General features: G+C 26.9%; 1 protein-coding gene across 9 annotated transcripts in view; it reads right to left on the reverse strand.

The window, feature by feature from the left end:
* LOC134832252 (collagen alpha-1(XVIII) chain) overlaps nucleotides 1-23,513 on the reverse strand; it is a 101,299-nt gene that overhangs the window by 35,351 nt on the left and 42,435 nt on the right. The window contains exon 1 of one of the 9 annotated variants that reach the window (XM_063846239.1): nucleotides 8,707-8,871. The exons of the other annotated variants lie outside the window; for them this stretch is intronic. Coding sequence (XP_063702309.1) covers nucleotides 8,707-8,871 — 165 coding nt within the window. Of the gene's footprint in view, nucleotides 1-8,706; nucleotides 8,872-23,513 lie in introns of those variants that run through there. 9 annotated transcript variants of the gene reach the window in all.

Genomic DNA, 23,513 nt, shown 5'->3' on the forward strand with positions numbered 1-23,513 from the left:
CAAATTTTTTAGTGAAAAATGATCAATTTTGTAAAGAAAAATATTCATCCCTCCTAATTTTCAAAATTTATGTTCAAAAACACAGCTTCGTGAAATTTAGAGAAAAGTTACGTTTTTACACTAAAAGATAAAATTTTACCTAATGTTCAAAAATTAATGAAAATAATTTATTTTTTAAAATTAATTTAAATTTGTGTTAATTTAATAAATTATTAATTTATGAAATTAATTTTTTAAATTAATTTTAAAAAAAAATTATTCAATAAATTCAATAAATCAATAATTTTTTTAACCAATATGGATTAATTTACCTTTTTTATTATTAAATAAATTATTTTTTTTTTATTTATTTAAATTATTTTTTTCTCGTTTAAATCTACATTTACGAATTTCTCAGAAAAAAACCCAAAAAACGTTACCGGTAAAATCGTTTTTGTGTTCAATTTACCCTTCCTTCCACCTTTCCTTCATGCACCGAAAAATTTTCTTTGCAGGTGAAATTTATTTGACATTTATATTATTATTTATAACTGGCTTTTTTATTATCTATCTCTCAGTTGTTTGCCTCACACTTCTTGTTTTTGCCGTTTTCACTCATCGTAAAAAAAAATTGTAGTCAGGTGTGCGTTGGCTGGAAACCAAATCCTGTGCTTATCAGTTTATTTTCCGACACAAAACGATCAAAAATTACGTCAAACTTTTTGTCATGAGACGCGATCTCTGATATCAACAGAGAGAGATTTTTTAAGCCAGTCAATCAAACTAACGCGTCACTGAATAAAAGATGAGTGTGTTCTCGTTGCAAAATACGCGCTCAAATTGCGGTCACATGAATAAAAATATTTTGTTATTATGATAGACCTTAAATCTATCTTTCTGTCACTTATGTATGCCACGAATTCCTTCATTCGTGGATTAACAGACAAAAATTGTGTCAAATTTTGCGCGCCGTTGTTTGAAATTTATTCACAAATGTAAAACCTTTCATGCGACTGAATGGATGTCAAATGAAAAGTCATGACGGTTCAAGGAATTATTTTTTTTTTTTTTTTTTGAAGAATTTGCATTTTTCGCATTTTTTTACAAAATGAACGTCGAAAAATGCAAAAGAACGACACAGAAACGGATTTTAAAGCGGATTTGACTAAAATTCTCATTTTATCTTTTAATACACGAATAAAAGGGGTGCTTGGAAAGGACAATTTTTTTCTCTCTTTTGTTTCAACTTGGACGTAATTTTGATTAATTCTCTCGTTTTTTTTTCTGCTGAGCAAAGTAAAAACTATTCTTCTTCCATTTCAATTCATGAATAAACATTTTTTGCCACGTTTTTTTAAAAAATATCTCTCGTGATTTTTTTTAAAGGAGCATTTTTTTATTTCTTGGTGTTCATGAGAAAAATAATGCGCTCAAAATTGCGCGCGCTAGCATAAATTAAAAGTTTTTGTAAAAGTAGTCGCTTGTAATTTTCTTGATGATAAATAGGAAGATTTTTTTTTTCAAATAAAAAACTGGCTTCCAAGCGGATTACTTTAGAAAATCCAGCAAATAAGTTTACCTTCTGCGTTGTTGTTCCAGTTATTTTACAAGAAGCCGTTCCTCGTCGCAGAATGGAACAAAAATTATTTATTTCAAGATATTACTCTAATTGTATATTCTCAAATATTTAACTATTCAAAAGGATCTTACAGCTTATCATTATATTGTTTCGCGTGCATAGTTTTCGTTTCGAAAACACACACAAATGACGATGAAGAAGAAGAAGAAGGAAGGAGTTGCCTCTTTACGTAATTTTCTAGTGAAACGTAAGAAGGTATCGTTGGAAAAGAAACAGCTTGTAAAATAAATAATTATTTCATATTTGTAGAGTAAAAGTTTAGTAGCTGTGCGAGAACGTCAGACAACAAGAAATAACGAGTTGGAGGGATTATTTTTAGCATGATAGTAATGTAGGCCATAGGAGTGTATGTAGTGTGTTTGTGTGAGAAAATCATTTGAAACAAAAATTATTATCATTAATTTTGAATTATTAATAGGAAAGAGCGGCATTAGAATGATCACCACGTAAAAGTGACGGGGTTTTATGAATAAAAAATGGCTTAAGTGACTTTTATGAATTTAAATTTGAAAAGGATTTGTCGGTTAATTAAATTTATTTTTGAAGTTGCTCATTTTTTGGTACGTATTTTAAGAGGAATTTTATTTTTTATAGTTTTAGTGAAAAAAATTAAATTTTTTTATGAAAATAAAAATAAATATATAGTTTATCGAGCTATTTTATAGAACTAAAAAATTATTTAAATAAAATTAAATTTAAATTAATTAAGTTTAATTAAATTTTATTAAATATTTAATAAAATAAGATTTTATTAAATTTAAAAAAAAATATATTTATAGGGGGAAAATAAAAAAAAAAATTCTGAGATTTGCTATTTTAACATTGATTTCACAATACTTCAAATTAAAAAAATATTAAAAAAAAAATCATAAAAAATTTTTTTCAAAAAAATGACAAAATTTTATTTTTACATTTTCAGAGATTTGCTATTTAATAAGAATTGATTTCACAATACAAAAATCTAAAAAAAAAAATTTGAATAAAAAAAAAAAATTGTGAAAATTTAAAAAAAAAATTTCAATAATTTTAATAAAAACATTTTTAGAGAAGTGAATAAATATTAGAATACAATTTCAGTACAAAATTTTAAATTTGAATAAGAAATTTTGAAAAATTTTCAAAATTTACCAAAAAATTTTTAACTTTACGATGAAATTTAAAATAGTAAATTTTTTAAAAATTTCCCTGACAAAAAAAAAACAATACAAAAACAATACAAGTACCGAGAGGTAGAGAAATCTTAATCCATACAGATCAGTGAAAAATCATTAATAATTCTAAGAATTTACAATATCTATGGCGCTTTAAGAAATTTTAACAAAGAAAATATTTTAAGTTTTGAAATTTTTAAGTTATTTACATTAAATCTGGTTAAAATAGTAAATTTTTTAAAAATTTCCCTGATTAAAAAAAAAAAAAAAAAAAAATTTAAAAAATTTTTTTGAATGAAAATAGCAAAGAAAAAAAAATTAACTAGGTAAGGAAAAACGTTTTTGTTAAATTTTTGATTGTCATTTTTTTTTAATGAAAAAAAAATTGGTCACATGTTGCTCACATCCGCCTACGCTCACTACTCCTATTTAATTTAATTTTGAAGAAGTAACTTTTTCAATATATTGATTATTATTTCACAGTGAACGCACTAACAAACTTACGGTTTGATGTGGGTTTTTAAAGCCTTAGGCTTAGGCTTAACGATAAACATTTTATTAGAAAAAAATAATATTATTTTCAGATGTTTTTTCGTTCAACATTTGAAATTTCCTCTTCGATATTTTCACATTTTTTGAATATCAAATTTCAAATAAAAAATATTTTTTTAAAACAATTTTTTTTGATAAAAAAAATTTCCTCCTTTCAAAATAAACAAAAAATTATTTTTTTTTGAAATGATCATAAAAGACCAAAATGTCAATTTTTCGTCTCTTTATAAAATAAAACCAAAATTTTATTTCCACCAGACTGCCTCAATAAGTCATAAATCCAAATCTCCTCAGAAATTCGTCGAAACCATAAATTAAATTGCGCACGAAACTCATCTTAAGAGCATGAAAGCAAACAAAGAGAAAAAAAACATCATCAATCCTGAAACTGACTGCATAAACATTTATTTTCTTATCTTGTCCACTTGTCCTTTTAGCATAATCTTGTCATTTTTACGCATTTCTTGACGTATTAAATCATGTGGCCACTTGAACAAATGAACAATAATTGAGTAAAAGGACATGGACCGAGGTATTTTATTTTATTTACTGCTTGAGCATTTCAACGCGATTGGTGCACATCACAAGCAACAGCCACACACAGAGACACTCAAGTGGCAGTAAAATTCGAGAGGTTCACATAAAAAAGGCAATAAAGCAAGTAAATTATCTTTCTTTTAAAAGGAAAAGAAACTTTTCTAACGTGTGTATTTTTTTTCGGGCATTGTTTGTGCGAAAAAAGGAACGAAAAAGAAATATCATTGATCATCTTCTTCTCCTTTTCTGTATATTTTTACGGTTGGATGGCAAAATACTGATAAATCATACAAGTGATTTGAATTACAATTAGGTTTTTTCGTCTTTCTTTCGTTTTGTCTCTATATGCGTTCATCCCCCTCCTTGTTTGCTGCCATATTTTCATTTATATATCTTTCATTTCTGATGAAATCATGTTCAATATCGAACGTGGACATGATAATACACTTTCGAGATATTTTTGTTTCGTCTTATATGGCATCGCAACAATGTAAGGAAAAGTAGATTATTGTGCAATAAACGGAAATTGTTTCGTTTTTGTTGCCAAACACCTTCGAACTCCCGAAAATTGAACGAGTTTGAGCTGAAAAATTTTGCCGAGACGAGCAGACAATATTTAATCAATCATATCCGATCGGTAGATGTGCAGCAATTTAGACATGAGGTGCACGTACGAGCCATAAGGAAGACGACATTTATGTCAATGAATGTAAAACTAACTCGTAAAATTGACACGAAAGTTATCGATGACAAGTGCGACGAAATAAAGGCGTATTCTGGAGTGTCATTATTTTTGACCGACAACAATTTGGAGGTTGATGCGGCATAAAATAATATTAATGGTGTTATTGACATGATGACAAAGTAACATTTTTTTTTGATAGGAACATTGAAAAAAAATTTTATATAAAATTTTGAGTCAGGTATAAAAGTCTGTCTGTTCCATGGAAATAAAGAAAATCAATGGAAAATCTGAAGAAAATCAAAAACTTTTTAAAATCGAACAAAAAATTTATTTAAGTTCAATATAAAGGAAATAATTTTAAATTTTATGAAAAATATAAAAAAAAAAAATTTCTTTTTAATTAATATTTTTATTACTATTTTTATTAATATTTTTACTTCAAAAAAAAAATTGGATCAATTATTTTAAATTGGTGCTAGACAATTTCAATAAATTAAAAAATAATTTTTATTTCAAAAAAAAAAATAAATTTTTTTAATTTTTTTAATTAATTAAAATTAATTATTTTAATTTTTAACTAAAAAAAAATTAAGAGGATTTTTTTAGAAAAAATTTCTCTTCTAGGTATTTCTCAATTAGAAAAATATATTTTTTTTCAATTTAAATTTTTTTTAAAATTATTTACTATTTACTACTAAAAATTATTAAATTTTTTGTTTTTTTTTCAGATTTTTTTGTTCAACAATTTTTTTTCACGAATTAAAATTTAAAAAAAAATTCTCTGTCTTAAAAAAAAAAATCTACAATTTAATTACTTAGATTTTTAATAGAAAATACATTATTAAAAAATTTATTTCTTAAAATATCAAAATAGTTTTATAATATTTTTTTTTAAATAATTTCTGAATTTTTTAAATTTTTATAACTCACTAAGTTGATGGCAAAGAATAAATGTTCAAAGAAATACACTCCCGTTGGTCGCATCGACAACTTATTGCCTCCCCATTTCTTTCAAAACGTTCATCGAGAGAAGGAACACCAATAAATACTACATGCTCTCCATATTTAACTCAATTTGATGCACTCTTGTGATTAGAAAATAAGCTAAGCCTATAATAATAATGGCACACATGTGGATAATATACTGATCGAAATGTCACATCTGAACAATGTTTGAAAGTTTCTGGCACACGTCGTCGTCATCGTTGTCCGTATCTCGAGCAAAAGTTCTTCGATGTTTCCAACCAAGACGACAACAACGACGTGGATTTTATAAGCCATTATTACATAAATACCTTTTTTACACGCACACACACATGCCTTTACATCATTTTAATGTTCCCCAGAGTCGAAATCTATTTTCTCTTATTTTTTCTCAGTCACTTTCTCGATAGTAGTAATAAAGAAAAGGAAAAGAAGAAAAAAGCTAATCAGTCTGCGAAGAAAGTTTATGTGTGTTTTTGTGTGCTCCAAAAGCGATTTGGCTGCAAAAAATCAATATTTATTCATTCATTATGCGAATAGACAATGCTCGAGCAGCTGCACGAGATACATGGCACACAAGAGAGCAAGAGAGAGATATGATGGGTGTTTTGATGGGAAAATAATGGTAAATATTTATTCTTTTGTAAACTACTTTGTCTTCGTATCAGATGCTAACTTTTCTGTCTAAAGCTTTCCCACACACACTTACTCTTTTTCGTGTACTGGAAAAAATTTACGTTTCGCGGTAAGTTTTTTTTTTCAAATTTGATGATTTAAAATTTTTTAAGGCATTTGGGTCTTAAAATAAAATCCTTAAACTTGTCAAAAGAAAATTTAAATTATTATTTTTTTTTTTTTGAAAAAATTAATTTAGGTATTTTATTTATTTATTTATTTTTTCAATGAAATTTAATAAAGTATTTTTTTATTGTTTGATTTTTTTTTATTTTTTTTTTAATTTTCTTTAATTTTTTTTAAATTTTTCTTTTTAATTTTTAAGGTTTTTTTTAAATTTCTTTAAAATTTTTTTAATCTTTAATTTAAAAAAAATAAAAAATTTGATGGAAGCTAAAAAATAATTTTTGAACAATTTTGGAATTTTAAAACTGATCCTTCAAAAATCCCAAAATTGTCGAAAAGTGGGTAAATTTTTTTATTTTTTTTTCTAGAATTATTTCTTATTTCAAGTAGATCACTTTTCATTATGAAACGCGAAGAAAACCTAAAAATATAATTTTTCACACACATTTTTCGCCGAGAAACGTAAATTTTTCACCGTGTACGAGGGATTCATTTATTCAAGAGAGAGATCTTTTAAGACAACAAAACATTTGTCCTGTACCACTCTTTTTTATGTATACATTATTATTATAAATTGCTTGTCTGTTTCTTTGTTGTTCTTTCTCGACGACGACAACGACGACGTTGTCGGTTTCGTGTTTATTTTCAACACGGAGATCTCTGCAAATGTAAGATAAACTTTTATACGAGGTTGGATTAAAAACTTAAAGGAATTAAATTATTTATTATATTTTTTTTCGTTGCTCGTTGCTACGTTCTCGTGCGGAAATCATCTCATCTGCTGCCACACACACAAAAATCGGTTCAAGGACGACCTATCGATATTATTTTTTCGGTTTATATGCAAACAATGCACGTTCTGGGATTTACCGGTTGTAGTGAACAGAATATTTCGTGACGCGTGATCCACCAATTCCTGTAAGCTTTTGGAAATTTCCGCATCACATGCGCGCAATATATTTGTTTTATTTTCGCTCGTGGTTTGCAGAAGGAGGAAAAAAGTGGTTTAAAGTCGTTACGAGTGAAATTACTAAATTACGTTTTGAAATTATTAAGATTTGTTTGATTTTTTAACGACAAAGATTTTTTTTTCATTTTTCTTTTCTTTGATTCTTGAAAATTTAATTATTTTTTTTAAAACTTTAAGATTTTAAAAATTTTAAGATATTTTTTTGTTTTTATTTTTTTTAATTATTTTTTGATGTTTTTTTTATAATTTTTTTCTAGAGATGTCAGTACTTTTTTAATTTTAAAAAATTTTCTGTACTTTTGAAGACTAAATTTTTTAATTTTTTTTAAATAAATAATTAATTTTAATAATTTTTTAATATTCTGAGGTTTTTTTTAGATTTTTAATTCATTATTTTTTTCTTAAAAATTATTTATTTTTTTAAAAAGTTTTGCGATTTTTCAAAAATTTTCAAATTTTAAAAACGTTTTTTTTTTAATTTTTAGTCTTAATATTTTTTATTTTTAAACGTATTTTTTTTATTTTATTTAAACATTTTTAATTTTTTTATTTCTAGAAAATTAAAAGTTTTTTTTAAATCTAAGCTTTATTTTTTTCATTTATTTAGATTTTACGATTTTATTTAAAATATTTTTCAATTTTTTTTTTCAATTAATTTTTTTAACATAAGAGACACACCATCAACGTAAAATATCGCATTTTCCCCTTTGTAACGCAAAATAATAATATCATAGTAAATCTGACGTTTAAAAATTATTCCAATTTTATTGAGTTGCAAGCGACGTCGAACGAACCCAAAATCAATTCATTATTCGGTAGAAAAGACAACGACGAGGCACAACGTACACCAGATTAGAGAGACATCACACACTGAGCAAGCATGAAATGTGTAGGTATGTTAAAGGATAAACGATCGAAATAAATTTAAAATTCAAAGTTAGTCACCACACACTGTGATTTAGTGGGTTGGGCGGGCGGCAGCGTGATTTTCTCTCGATATCCTGAATGATGACACAAAATTTATCGTTGCAAAAAAAAATTTCCTCTTTTGAGATTAACCAGAATTTTTTTTTTGTCAACAAAGTTGTCGCTGAAACACATTTAATTAGCTAAAAACAACATTTTTTCGGGTCATAAAGCAATGCCATTAACGGAAAGTGAAACAGACCCGAAATACTCGCAGGAGAAGAACTAATTTAGCGAAAAACGAAAAAAAAAAGCCGGATCGCATATGTTTCCATCGTTAAGTCGAACAGTGTATCAGATGTGTGTTTATTTTTTGCCTTTCTTTCGTCATATCCATAAAAAAAGGTAATTTTTTCGTTGGCATTCACTCACACAAGTGATTAGAAAAGACGAGAAAGGTCGCAAAAAATGTCGCAATGTTCGTGAAAAAATTGCCACTTACTTTGTTTTTTACTCCTTGAATGCGAGCTGCAACACGTTCCCCGTAATAATTCTGCGGTATGAACCAGCCTTGCGTCGAACCAGCGACAATTACGATGCCGAGAAGGAAGAAACATGTAAATATTCCAATTATTGCTTTGGCACGATTTGATATCACCATAGCCATAATAAAGTTTTTTTTTAGTTTTCGGTTCTGTTCAGTTTTGTATTTTTTTTTTGCGAATGTTATTTATTTATGATTTTTTTTAGCTTTTGCTTGTTCTTGATTGCACTACGAAACAAAAAAAAAACAATGAAAAACTGCGTTACTCATTCACGTCCGTAAATAAATAATATAAATGTCACACTTTTGGGCTCTTAGGGAGAGAATAGGACACACATGCACAATACACGACATTTCACAGCCGGCAGCGGAATTTTATGTGTGGATTTTTCTGTTTTTAATGTTTGCTTGTTTGTTTGAATTCGCTAGAAGAGTAAAAAAGCAAATGTACGATCGATGGCTTCAACAGATTTGGATTGAGTGCTTAGACATGTTTCGGTTTTTGTTCAAATTTTTTAAAATTTATTTGATTTTTCAACATTAAAAATATTTTTAAAGGAATTTTCATTAAAAATTTTATTTTAACTTGAAACTAGAAGAAATAGGGCTAAAAAATGTTCACTTAAAAATTTTAGGAAACTTTTCTTTTGCAATAGTTTAAATAAATTAAATTGTATAAAAGTTTGTTCCGAGAAAATTTTAATCATTGGAGATTTGAAAGTAGACAAAATTTTAATTAATTTTGTAATCATATAATTGAAAACTGAGGATCTATCAACCAATCAATATTTCAAAAACTTTAAAAAGTTTTTACATAAAATTCGGAAAATTTATAGGTTTTTAGATATTTTTTTGATAATGTTTTCATTTATTTTAAGTAAAAAATTATAAAATAAAAAAAGAATAATAATAAAATTGATTTTTTTTTAATTCAGATTTAAAAAAAAATAAAATTCGAAAATTTCGTATTATTGAAAAAAAATACAAAACTTGCTTATCGGAAGTAGATTTCAGAAAAAAACTTTTTGAATTGATTTTTAGAATTTTTAAATAAAATTTTTAATTTTGAAACCATTTTATTAATTTAGTTTATTTTATTTTTAATTTTATTTAATCAACTTTATATTAATTTTTAAAAAAGATTAAAATTATTCTCAATATTTTAAAATTATTTTTTTTTATAATTTTAATGATTTTTTATTTAATTTTTGAGTGAAAATTGATATTTTTTAAACAAAATAAATAAAAATTAAATTCAAAAATATTCAGTGACTTCATATTAAAAAAATAAAAAATTCATTTTTTGTAAATTTTTTTTTATTTGTTAAGCATTACATTAATAATTGGTTTGTAATTTTTTTTTAAAATTATTTTCCGTAAAAAAAAACCTGTCAAAAAAATTAAATTTTTTTAATAAAATTAAAAAAAAAATTTTTAGAAACTTTTTTCAAAATTTATGAAAATTCAGTGACTTCATATTAAACAAAAAAAAAATCGCGAATATTATTTTTATGTCCAGGTTTTTTTTTATTTGGTTAACTTTCAAAAATTACATCTAATTAATTGTTTGTAATTTTTTAAAATTTTATTCAATAAAAACTTCAACAACAAAAAGCAATATACTAATTTCAAAATCAACAATTTTCATAAAATTCCAATGAAAAACCATTTAAAAAATTAGCTTCAACTTTTACATTTAACAAATCCTCTGCAATTATTTCTTCGAAAGTTACTCGACAAACTCAACTCTTCTATTTTTAAACTGCATCCATTTGTTGTATTAGAGTGAATGTGTTTACTTGTACATCCAATTAAGAACAAAACGCTCCAGGATACCGCGAATTTCCATTTGATTCAATAGAAATGTGCGCGCTACTAAAATACAGATGCAGCGATTTTTTCATTTGAAAAAAAAAAACAAATACTGGAGGAAAGCGAGGGAAAAAAAATGTCGCAACATTATTTATTTGTCATCCATAGCTGCTCTCTCCTTTTGATTCAATACACTCCCGGGCTTTTATTTCTATTTTTTTTTATTTTCCTATAGCGAATTACTCGTCTGTCTATTTTTATAAAATAATTGCATTCATTTATGATGTTGAGCAAAACAATTTCTAACGATGCCTGTTTTTATTTCAATTTTTAACAAAAAAAAACGTGTAGCGTTTTGCAAACCGAAGAGGCGAAAAAACTTTTTTTTTTGTTTCTATAAAGCTTATCAAATATTTCAAATCCAGCAGGTGTTTAATTATGCAAAAACGCTTTGCCAAACTTGTGTGACGTTTGAAAGGACATGATGCATGTGTTTGTTTTGTTATTTTTTTTTGTACTAGAATCACAAAGTATGGAAAAAATATTATAAAATTGAAAGCCTATCACAGATACGTCACATTTTGCATTTTATGTTTTTTTTTGTATTTTTTTCAATATATTCATGCCCGTTTATGTTCGACATATCGATGCGAATCAATATCATCAGGAAGTTTTTTCCCATTTTTTTGTGTCGGTTTCGTCACACAATATTTTTCATTAAAAAATTAATACCCTTAGCGACATAAAATATCAAAAAAAAATTATATCATCGCGAAAAAAAATGAACAAAAACCAGAACATAACCGCAACCTGTTTTAATTTTTTAATATGTTAGTGAATAACGCATGAAATGAGTTTCAAAATACTTTTTTTTTCGTTAGTTTTGCGTGGATGCGACACACTTTCGGCAATGCGAGAGCATTAAACATGCGAGTCTTGACAAGGAAAGTCATGTTTTTTGTGTGTATGTGGGCCGAATCTCATTTGCCTGTTGGACATGTATTTTTTTTTTTTTTGGCAGATTAAAATAAGTTTTTGTTTCTTTGTGAAGGAGCAGGCGTCTCCATTATTAATGAAAATGGAGTACTTTTGGTTAAAATGGGAATTGATTTCTAATAAATGTCTATTTATAATTTCAAAAATAGAATTTTTGGTTATTTTGTTTCAATTTGTTGTCGAATGTGTCGGTTTTGGATGGTTTATTCCGATTTTTAATAAAAAAAATTAAATTTTAGTTTTCAGGGAATTTTTTGTGATGGGTAGGTACCAAATGAATGGAATTGATTGATTGATTTAATTTTTTTCTAATAAATAAATGCATATTTTAAAATATATTTTAATGAATAAATTAAATTAACCTATTTTTATTAATTTCCGTAAGATTTTTTTAAATTTTTTTTTTAAATTTTTTGATGCATTCTTCAATTTAACAATTCTCTTTTAACAGTCTCTTTTTTAAAGCTTTATATCATAATTTTGTTCAAGGGACAGAAATAGTATAACAGTAAAGAATTCAACTTTTAAATTTGTGTTCTTAAAGTCGATATAATTATTTCCCTAAAGAATGCATTGTATGATACTATTCAAAAACTTTGTTATTACATTACATGCTTTCTTTTGTTTCACATTTACTACTTATTTATGTGAGAAATGTGAACTTTAGTTCATAAAATATATTTTACAGTTAAAAAGGCGACATGTCCGACAGTTGGGAGCTAAAAAATATGATTGAGTTTCGAAATTTTAAAAAATTGTTTCCTAATAAAAGTTCTAAAACATAATTTTTAACACAGTTTTTTTTTGTGTAATTCGACTAATTTTTCTACAATTTCTAGATATAAAATTGAAATCATTTAGTGGCTAAGTTATTGTAAAATTTTTGCTTTTGACTTAAGCTTGAGGAAAATTTACTTTTATTTGACTTTGTCAAATTAATTGACCTGATTGAGAAAAATTTTCAATTAAAAAAATGATTTTTTTTTCTAAAATTCGATCTATAACTTTCAAAAATCTTTAAAATAATTTTTAAATTTTAAAATAAAAAAAATTCTTTTAAAAAAAATTTTAAAATTAAAATGTTCTCTAAAAAAAATAAAATGTGAAACCAAAATATTTTTTAACTAAGGTTAAGGTATAAGCTATGCAGTTTTTTTTTTTTTTAATTTGAGACAAACATTTTTTCAGGCTTTTAAAAATTTTAAAATATTTCAAAAAAAAAAAATTCAATTCAAAAATTCAAATTTAAAAAAAAATAAAATTAAAAAAATTAATTAAAGCTAAGACTTCAACTTCTTCAACAAAATTTTTTTTTGTAATTTTTGGTTGTAAAATCTAAAAAAAAAAATACAAAATTCCACAATAAAATCGAAAAATTTTGTCCCTTGAAAGGGATACTACATATAATAAATTTTTATCTTGTCAAAAATATTCAATAAACCCATTTCTCCCTTAAAAATAGAAATTTTAATACCTCACAGGAAGTACATATATTTTGAGAAAACATAAAAAAAAATCATAAATAATAACGCTGACATATCGATTTATTTTTAAAAAGAAAACTCCACCGAAAACACACACATCACATAAAGATTCAATATAATTTTCATTGACACGCGCCATAAAATATAAGCCTGAATAACACCTTAAAATAAACATCGACACAAATGTCAATCCACCAGTTAATTTGCCGTTGCTGCTGCTTCTGCTGACTATTTTTCATTTTATTATTATTATATATATCATGTTTTAATACATGTGTACACATAAATCACACGCATGCCTCTGTTTCTCTCCCTATGTTGTTTGTTGTCTTCTTGAATAAATATAAATAATAATAATATTGACGTAATAACAAATTTTGACTTACGGAAAATAATATAAATAAATTATTTTTTCTATTAATTCCGAGAACGCCCTATTTATTATTATAAAACAATTAAAATTAAAAACCCTTAATAAAACAGTAATTACATCCCACTTAAAATTACTTTTAAAATAATAATTAAAATAATGTGACAAATTATTTACTTTTTTTTACACAATTCTTCAAGTTTTGCACTGTTTTTATATAGTTTGCTATGGCTCGTGTTATTTATTTATTTATGATTCGAGTTTGATATGAGTTTCAATAAATAATAATTTTTATTTGATTTTTGATCAGGATATCGATAACAAATGATGTTTTTTTGTATCATATCATATCATTTTATTTATTCATATATATTTAAATATTATTTTATTATTATGTATAATATTAGAGAATTTCTCTTATAGGATTCCCCTTTTTTCACAATAAATCACAAAATTTATTTTTTTTATTAATTTTTTTCTATCCTTTTCGATAGATGGTAGTAGATAAATTGTTATAAAAATACGTATTTTATTGTAGATGGGAAAATGTCATGAAAAATGTTCTTTTTTATTATGACATGTTTGGCTTATTATATATAAATATATATAATATATTTAATTTGTCATAAATTTTGTGTCACTTTCTTGTCTTGTATGGATTTTTCCTTTATTTTTCGTTTCTTTTGTTAAATATTTAGTGACTTTGCTCACTTTTTTGTATATGTCTCACATGTATATATGCACGTATGTGTGTGTGTCAATGAGACACCTTTGTTATTTACGTTTTCTTTTTTCAAGCAAATAAATTATAATACACAATAACAATAAACAATCTGCTTGTTTTATCTCACTTTTATCATTATAATTTTATTTTGCGTTTCGCAGAGGTGTGTCAACGTGCATTCATTCAGGTCTGGATTTAATATCTTATTTCTCCTCTTTTTTTTCGGCGTTACGTACGTGTTTTTGTTACCTCATTTGTGCGAAAAATGTTTTATAAAATGCTTATTTAAGCAGGATTTTAACTGTCCTTGACAAGGATCTTTATTCAAATATGTTTCCTTTTCATTCTCTATTTATTGCGTACGTGTATAATGTGTTGCGATGCCAATGACAGGTGAAAAAAGGGAGCACTCAGGTACGGTTTTATTTTATTTTATTTTTTTTTGTTATGCAAAATTTCTTTGTTTTTTTTATTATTATTTTTTAATGATATTCAAAATAATCATAAAGAAATTTAATTTTTTCACGGATGTAAATTTTTTTCCATCACGTTTCACTTTTCCGTACAAATAATAACAACATATTTAATTTCATTAACATTTACAGAACAATCAACAGCATCAACGCATATGTTGCCACCACCACATTTTATTCTGATATTTTCTAAATAAGCGACAATTAATTATTCATTATACACTTATTACATTTTGATTAGTTGTTGTTGTTGTTATTTTATTATTATCCACATCTTTGACATAATCATCATTAAAAAATGTTTTACCGGAAAATCGCGCGCCGTTCATTTTTTTACCGATTTATTCGATTCGAGATTCGCGAATTTAAAGAAAAAAAATTTTTTCTGGGGTTGACACGTCTCGCGCGCGCCAACGACGTCGATACACGATATTTTTTTTAACATATCATTTTAAATTTCTTCTTTTATTAAAGTTCGCACTACAATTTCCGCGTTGTTGTGTTTAAAGTTCGCACTACATGAGTCTACTTGTTATGTGCCAGTAGCTGGAGTAGTAACATTGATTGTAATAATGATATGAATGGTTTTCGCATTTCGTTCGTTTGTACGTCTAACCCCGTCACGCGCCGAACAGCAACTAACCAAAAAGGTGTCCTGATCGGAGTATTCTTTCAGTTTTTGGCAAAGAGATGGTTCGTCGTGCTGAGAGTAAGCGAGAATTTTCTCTCGATTTTCGGGAGACGTTGTAGTTGCAAAGCATTCCATGGCAATGCCGCATGACGCTAATGTCGGTATGGAGGAAATAACGCATGCGTCTTTTGAATAAAAAAGGGATATTTTTGGGTGAAGGAGAAAAATGGCACAAATTGAATCCCCTTCAGTTAAAAACAAACTTTGGATGGGGGACGGAAATGGTATTTTGGTGTCTAGTGCGGCGGCAAAGGATGTAACTGACCTACGACGTTTGGTGTCTCTATTGTTTGGAAAGTAGGTAAGAGGATTAATTTTCTGTAAATTACTTTAACAGTAAACATTTACTGGCTTATTTTGTGGAAACAACATTAACATTTAATTTAGTGTTTTTCTTAAATCATAAATTTTACTAATTAGAACTTGATTTTGAATTTTTAGCAATTCTCTAATCACATACATTTAAGTTGCAGTAAAAAATTTGGAACCAGAAGAAAAATAAATTCCGAATTCTCAGAAACATTTTGAAGAATTCAATTATTTTATTTTTTTTATTATTATTAATCCAGGCGAGATCGTTTCAGTTGAACGTTTCCTTTTGAATCAAGAAACATTTTGAAGAATTCAATTATTTTATGATTTATCATAAATTTGGTAATTACGATGGCTCATATGACATGTTATAAATAGGAAATTATTGTGACTTCAATTGCAGTTATTCAGATTATCATAACAAAAAGATAATTTTCCGAACTTACAAAATTAAATTTGAAAAATTCGTTCGATTCTCAATCAAATGAATAAGATATCAATTATTGACTTGATTTAAATAAATTATTTTCCGAACCCTCAAAAATATATTTGAAGAGCTCAAGTTGCTGCATTCTCAGTGAATGTCGAGCTTCGAATGAGATTATTTCCAATACGTGCCAGTATTTATATGACATTAAATGAGACCAGTGTGATAGTTATGAATCACCAACTGAATTTATGGTCTCTTGACAGCTCAGAAGAAAAATGCCCAAATTGCCATACATAAAAAATTAGACTTAATTTTTTTTTAAATTTTATCAATATGTTTAGTAAAATCTTAGTTAAAATAAATTTTCTATGCATTTAAGAAACTCAGTGTGGGAGGTTCACATCCTTCTTTTTATTTTAAAATTAATTTCCTCTCGCATAGTCACTGATTCCCATTATCTCAAATTTTTTAAAATTATTTTTAGGTTTTTTATTAAAACATTTTTTTAAATTTTAATATTTTTACTGTACGATTTTTTTATATTTTTTTATTCTTCATATATTATTTTTTTTACATTTTTTTGTAATTTATTTTTAAAATTAACTTAATTAAAAATGATTTGTTTAAGTTTACGCAGTTTTTAGAAAAAATAATTTAAAAAAAAAATTAATTCAAATTTTATGTTTGTGATAAATATTAAATTTTATTAAATAATTAAAAAAAAACTAAATCTTCAAAATTTAAGAATTTTTTTGTTTATTTTTTTTTCTTTTGGATTTTCAGAGAAGAAAAATAATTAATGCTTTATTATTTTTTCAATTCAAAAGTTTTTAAAAAATATATTTTTTTTAAATAATGAAAAAATTTTCGGAATTAAATTCAAGCCAAAAAACTTCAACCTCTTTTTTACAACCACAAAGACCTTTAAAAAAAATTATCTTGTTACTAAATCTGACTTCTTACAGCAATAACATATAAAAAATTGGCAACATCATAAATAAGCACTCGACACATTTGGGTTCCTTTGCCAATTTTTCCATTTGTCAATTTTCTAATGATGACAAAAAACTTTGATAAGACCATCGAAATCACACTTCAATAGTTCAATTTCCACTCCCCCCGGTTTCCTTGCCTCGTATTTTTTTCCCAATGCTCACATCTAAATATAACCGATTTTTTTCCTCGTATGAGCGCTAAAATGACAGGAAAAAATGTTATCATTTACACTTTTTTTTCTCTCTCTCTGTCGTGTCGAGAATTGAACAATATGCCACACATGTCATTTGAAATAATAATAATAAAAGTGGAAAAATCATTGAAGCAAGTACACACACACACAAGAGTTGTGCGTAAAATCACAGTGTTCCCTAACGAAATCTGTTTTTACTCAGAGGTGAAAGTTACTGAAAAAAATCTAAAAAGGGAACTGTGTTTTATGAAATGTTTTTTAAAAAAATGATTCTAACATATATTCAATCATTGATCAACATCAACACCCATTTTGTGTTTGCAAACCATATAATATATTGAAATAATAAAAGTGTGTGTTTCAATCTAACGAGCTGCTAACAACATTTTCCCTTTTTTTTGTGCGAATCCCTTTAACACACACACAAATTTTTTCTACTTCGATTTGTTTTTGGAATCGAATTCCATGCAGTAACGTACCTTTTTTCGGTAAAATATATTAGAGGTAATATAAGAAGTCAATCACTCACTCGCATAGAAAATTAGGAATTGGAAATATTTGGTCCGTCGCTTTATTATTGGCCTATTTGCTTTGCCCAAACTACTTTTGGTTATTGGAATATATTTTACTTTGTGGTTCATTATTGCAATTTTGAGTCGTTTTGGGAACGGTTTTCGGATAAAACTCAAAAGAGAATCTATTTTCGCAATTACTTCAATTGGAAACTCAAAATATCTCACGTGGAAAGTAAATCCATCTATTTACAGCTCTAAGAGATATTTTGCTGTTAAAACAAGAATGAGCTCACTCAAACCCCATTAAAAGAAGATGGATTTGATGTCGTAACCCGCAATATATCATACGAAAAATGTGAGTACGTTAGACAAAAACTTTATTTATAGCTCGGCATTTGCGGTGCGATGCGATGGTTCAAGTGGCTGAAGAAGATGATGGAAGTTTTTCGAGTGACACAGTGCAAAAAAAAAATAAAATAAACACAATTGACACACATTCAAGTGAAATATTTTGAATAAAAAAAGGAGGAAAGAGTAACATGCAGAATGAAAGAAACGGATAACAAAAGACTTGGTGCTGATTTTTCAAGTAAACGATGTGAGCGCTTTTTGTGTTTTTTTTCTTACTAAGTTACTTTACATATAACTATTTTTTATTTTTTATAGTATTTCCAAATGTAGTCCAAATGGAAATTTTAGAACCGTGACCCAAAAAGCCAACTAAAATTTTAGCAAAAACTTTCCTAAATGAGCCAAAAGAATCAATGTTACACTGGGGAATTTCCGGATTGAATAAGGATACACAAAAAAATAAATGAAAAAGATTTGATTAACAGGAAGACTATCAGAGCAATATGCGACCAGATTTTTTTAATGTGACTACAAATTTTCCGGCAAAACCGAAAGAAAGTTCTAGACTATATACCGTTAACATTGAAAGAAAGCCTTGAATCTCATTCTGCGATTCATAAATGAGTTGTTCACTCCAGTTTCGCATCAGAGATTGGCACCGACTATCAGACAATATGGGACCATGAATTTTTTTTCATGTAGAATAACTACAAATTTTCAGAAATTTCGGCTGAAAAAACCAAAAGAAAGTTCTATGTTTTATTTTTTTGATCAGACGAATGCAAGTTTTGAAGCACGTCTGTCAAGTTTTGAGCCGAATGATGACTTTGTGTCACTGGAATGGCAAAAAATAAAGTAACGAAAAAATGTAAGAAAAAATAAAAATAAATTAAATACAAAATATAATCCACAATATGCACGTATTCTCTGAGAAAATGTGTAGGTCTAAAAGATTACAATGAGACTAGCAACTGAATATATTGTTGAATTCCAGCTGGCCAAACATTTGAATTTCGCAATCATAAAATAAGAGTTTTTTCAGGTCACTTCATTAAATGATCACTGATTTTATAACTTAGGTCCCAAAGTTGGATGTTTTTGACAGAATCTGCATTGGAAATTCCTTTATTAACGTTTCATTCTTATGTTTAACATAAGTCATGTCGATCTATGTAACGGACAGACGTAACTTTTTCGGTTAAAACGTTTCTCAATTTTGATGCACTTTTCAAAACAACAAAACGCTTCCACTTTTTTTTAAACCAAAATTTGTATTTTCATTTGTGGGTTTGTATAAATAGTACAAAGCCAATGTATGAAGCGGTGTATTTTTTTTTTGCTCAACATATTTTGCCGCTCATACATTATTTCCATATAAACGTATTTACGAATACATTTTTATTTGTGCTAAGCAAATAAGTAAGCGAGGCGAATCTCTTTATCGGCCTGTGTATCGGAGGGATTACGAGATTGTCTCTTATTTTGAGAAAGGGGAGACCATGTCGCGTCACGGTCGGATTTAGATAAGTGTTTCAACATTTAAAAATAACAAAGTGGTATTTCAGGTCAATGAAACAGTCGTGAAAGGAGACGCCTTGTCATTCTTCGTTTGTTTGCGTTGTGGTTGAATTAACTTTGTCCCGAAAATCGTAACCTTTTCAGATTTATACAAATTTTCCGCAAATGACTCTCATACGTCTTTCATCAATTTAATCGAACAGACAAGAAAAAGGTATTTCTCCATCTATAAAGGGATCACTAGACAATATTTGCAATAATATCAATGTTCGTCAACAAATAAATTCCAACACGCATCTGTAGAAAATATATTGGCAAAGCATGAACATATGTGAAGAATGACTGAATGAAGGGACAGAAGAAAAAAAACTAAGGAATGATAATATTTATCTTTACTTCCTTCTCTCACACATTCTTCGTTCCACTCATCGTTCGCTCAAGTTTGACGACGACGACGACAACGATGATGATGCGAGAAAAAAGAAATAACCCACAAACACACATCAAACGTTTACATAAAAAATTGCTAAGTAAAAGAGTAAGGAATGTTGTGATGTTTTCCACAAACATCATATGAGAGAAAAAAAACGAAGGAAAAAAGAAGCTGAGGAAAAAACTTGCCTTATGAATAAAACATAATGGCACTTATCAATAAAGATAGGAGAGAATTTATGTTTATTTGTGTGTGTGTATTTGAGTGAGTGAGTAAGGTGAAAATGTAAATATAGTTCACATATCCGTTCTACGTTCCGCCTTAATAAACTATTAATTTTACAACACCATAATCATAAACTTGTATTAACCGCACGTTGTACAATCAAAAGGAGGTCATCATGCCAAGGTGAAGGCAGATAAAATAAATTACGTGAAAAATCGTGAAAAAAACCAGAAAAAAAAATTTGCATTGAAATCTCTTTTATTAACAAAAAAAAACTCTCCGCATCAATATTTTATCATGAAAATGCGTTCGTCGTCGAGACCCTCCGATCGTTATTATGCTAAATCCGTTACCTACCTGATTACATGCTGAAAGTGATGAAAGCAGAACCCAAGTTTAATATAATGATGATGATGATGGTGAATATTAACGTTGAAGTGGATCAAAAGTTAGATTAAGATTTAATGAAAACTTCTTTTATTTTACGTTGCACCAGAAAACGGGTAGAAAAAATCAAAGGTCATGATTTTCTTATTTGTACGAATGATGGAGCAAATTTTTCTAAGAGAAAGGCTTAATGAAGCTCAATGATATCTTTTCTCTGCATGGGGTTTGGACCTTGAACTTTTATTTTATTGGCAGGGTTGAAAAGGCTTTTAAGTCCATAAAAATTGGCATAATGTATTTTTTTACTCATTTAAAAATTTGCGAAGATTCTAAGTCAATTAAGCCCAACCTAAAAGCTTAATTTAAAAAAAATTGTGCTAAAAATTAGTCTTAAAGTCAAAAATTTATGACTTTTTGTAAAATGTTCAACTTTGGAAGTACGAGGAACGAGGACTGAAAATCATTTTTATATTTTGATAAAATTTTCTATTTTGGCGCCAAAATTTAATACCGTTATGGTAATATGAGGTTCTCCAAAGTTTTGGCGCCAAAATTTGAAAAAAATATAATTTTATCAAAGTAAAAAAAGTTGTAGGAATTTCAGTCGAATCTTTTTGTAATTTTAAAGTTAAGGTAAAAAAAACTTGTTTATTTTGATTTTTTTTTTTGGATCTCCTAATCCAAAAATTTTTTCCCAATTTCTGAATTTTTCATGAAATTCTTCAATCTAAAAACTAATTTTTGTCAAAAAAAAAAAAAAAAAATCTGATGAAAAATTAAAAAGCTGCGAAATTTTTTTTCCATAAAGACATTTTTTTTCGTTGATTAAATTTTAACCCACTCTAAACCACCGTTCATTCATCCCTTTTTTTCCACTCTTCTTATCGCATTAAGCGAGATTATGTTACTATATAATAATGCAGCTAAATATTCGTTACTCCGTCGTGTCATAATGTGTTACCCCTTTTTCACTTCCTTCCACTCGAAATACTTCACTCCGTACCGTTGTTGTAAAATATTGAAATGAATGCGTTTTTAAAGCTCGAAAAAAATGACTAATATGGGTTTGACAAACTCTTGTCATTTATTGTCTCTTTGGGTAGCTTGGGGTGTTTTCTTTCCTTTTTATATTCTTTTTTTTCGAATATGACGGTCACGAGACATGACAATGGAAAAATTCCGAAGAAAAGAAAACGGAGAATAATATTTATTTTATAGCTTACACTTTAGACGATATTAAAAAGTGTGTGGTCTTAAAAAATCAAAGACGTTGAAAAAAAAAAGGAAGAAGGTCTTTAAAGTGGTCACTTTAGGCTCATAAAAATAAATCTTAAAAAGAGACAGAAATATTATAATAAATTATTTATAGAGCGACAAAAAGTGTAGGTACCTACAAATTAACGTGCGTGTCTAATGGAGAAACTGCCGCTGTAGCCAAGAGAAGAAAAAAGGAACGAAGCGGAAACGAGCATGACCAATATTTACTTTTTGTCGTCTTTTGTCTTTGGCTCGCAATTTTTTTTCTGTTATTTACTTTTTAGCAAAAGATTTATTTTTATTATTGTCGGGATTAACGTCATTATGGGCAGTAAATATGGCGTTCCTTGTGCAGTTGTTCACTTTGTCTCTCAAGAGGTTGTCTGCCTAACGGAAAAAAATCGTTTATTGACTCATAAAACAGATTTTTTTTTTCGTTGCCTATTTCCCTCCTAGCGTGAAAGAGAGTGCAGATTTATTGATTTTCCACAACGGAACGTAAAATCTAATCTAACGTTATGTCTATTTTTCATAGTATTAGTAAAGTCTTTAAAGAATGAAGGATGGTCTCCGCATGAGATACGCAAATAATACATACTTTAAATATTATTACTGCAAAAAATTTCACATATCGATTTTTTTATTATTTTGAGCAAATTTAGTATAAAAAAATTCTTACTGAAGCTCAAAAATATTTTTTTGCAACCTTACTTTTTATTTTAAGGGTTGAAAAGGCGAATAAATTAAAAATTTTAATTTTTTTTTTTTTTTTTAAAAATTTGCAAAGCTAAGTCAATTAAGCCCAAAAAGCTTAATTTAAAAAAAATTGTGCTAAAAATTAACAGTTTAAATTAAAAATTTATGAATTCAATTTGGAAGTTTAAATCATTTTTTTAAAAAATTTACTGTATTTTTTGAAACAATAATTAAAAATTTAAAAAATATAGTTTAAAATTTTCATTTTTAATTAATTTTCAAAGTAAAAAAATATTTAGGCAATTTTTCAATTTTTGTAAAATTTTAATTTTTTTAAAAAAAATTTTTTTAATTTTTTTTAATTAATTTAAACCAAAAATTTTTGAAAAACAGAAATTTTTAAAATTTTTCAATGAAAATTAATTTTTGTAAAAAAAAATCTGATGAAAAATTAAAAAGCTGCGAAAAACTTTTTTCCATAAAGAAATTTTTTTCGTTGATTAAATTTTAACCCACTCTAAACCACCGTTCATTCATCCCTTTTTTCCACTCTTCTTATCGCATTAAGCGAGATTATGTTACTATATAATAATGCAGCTAAATATTCGTTACTCCGTCGTGTCATAATGTGTTACCCCTTTTTCACTTCCTTCCACTCGAAATACTTCACTCCGTACCGCTGTTGTAAAATATTGAAATGAATGCGTTTTTAAAGCTCGAAAAAAATGACTAATATGGGTTTGACAAACTCTTGTCATTTATTGTCTCTTTGGGTTGCTTGGGGTGTTTTCTTTCCTTTTTATATTCTTTTTTTTTTTTTGAATATGACGGTCACGAGACATGACAATGGAAAAATTCCGAAGAAAAGAAAACGGAGAATAATATTTATTTTATAGCTTACA

Source organism: Culicoides brevitarsis, chromosome 2, assembly GCF_036172545.1.
Source record: "Culicoides brevitarsis isolate CSIRO-B50_1 chromosome 2, AGI_CSIRO_Cbre_v1, whole genome shotgun sequence".
NCBI lineage: Eukaryota > Metazoa > Arthropoda > Insecta > Diptera > Ceratopogonidae > Culicoides > Culicoides brevitarsis.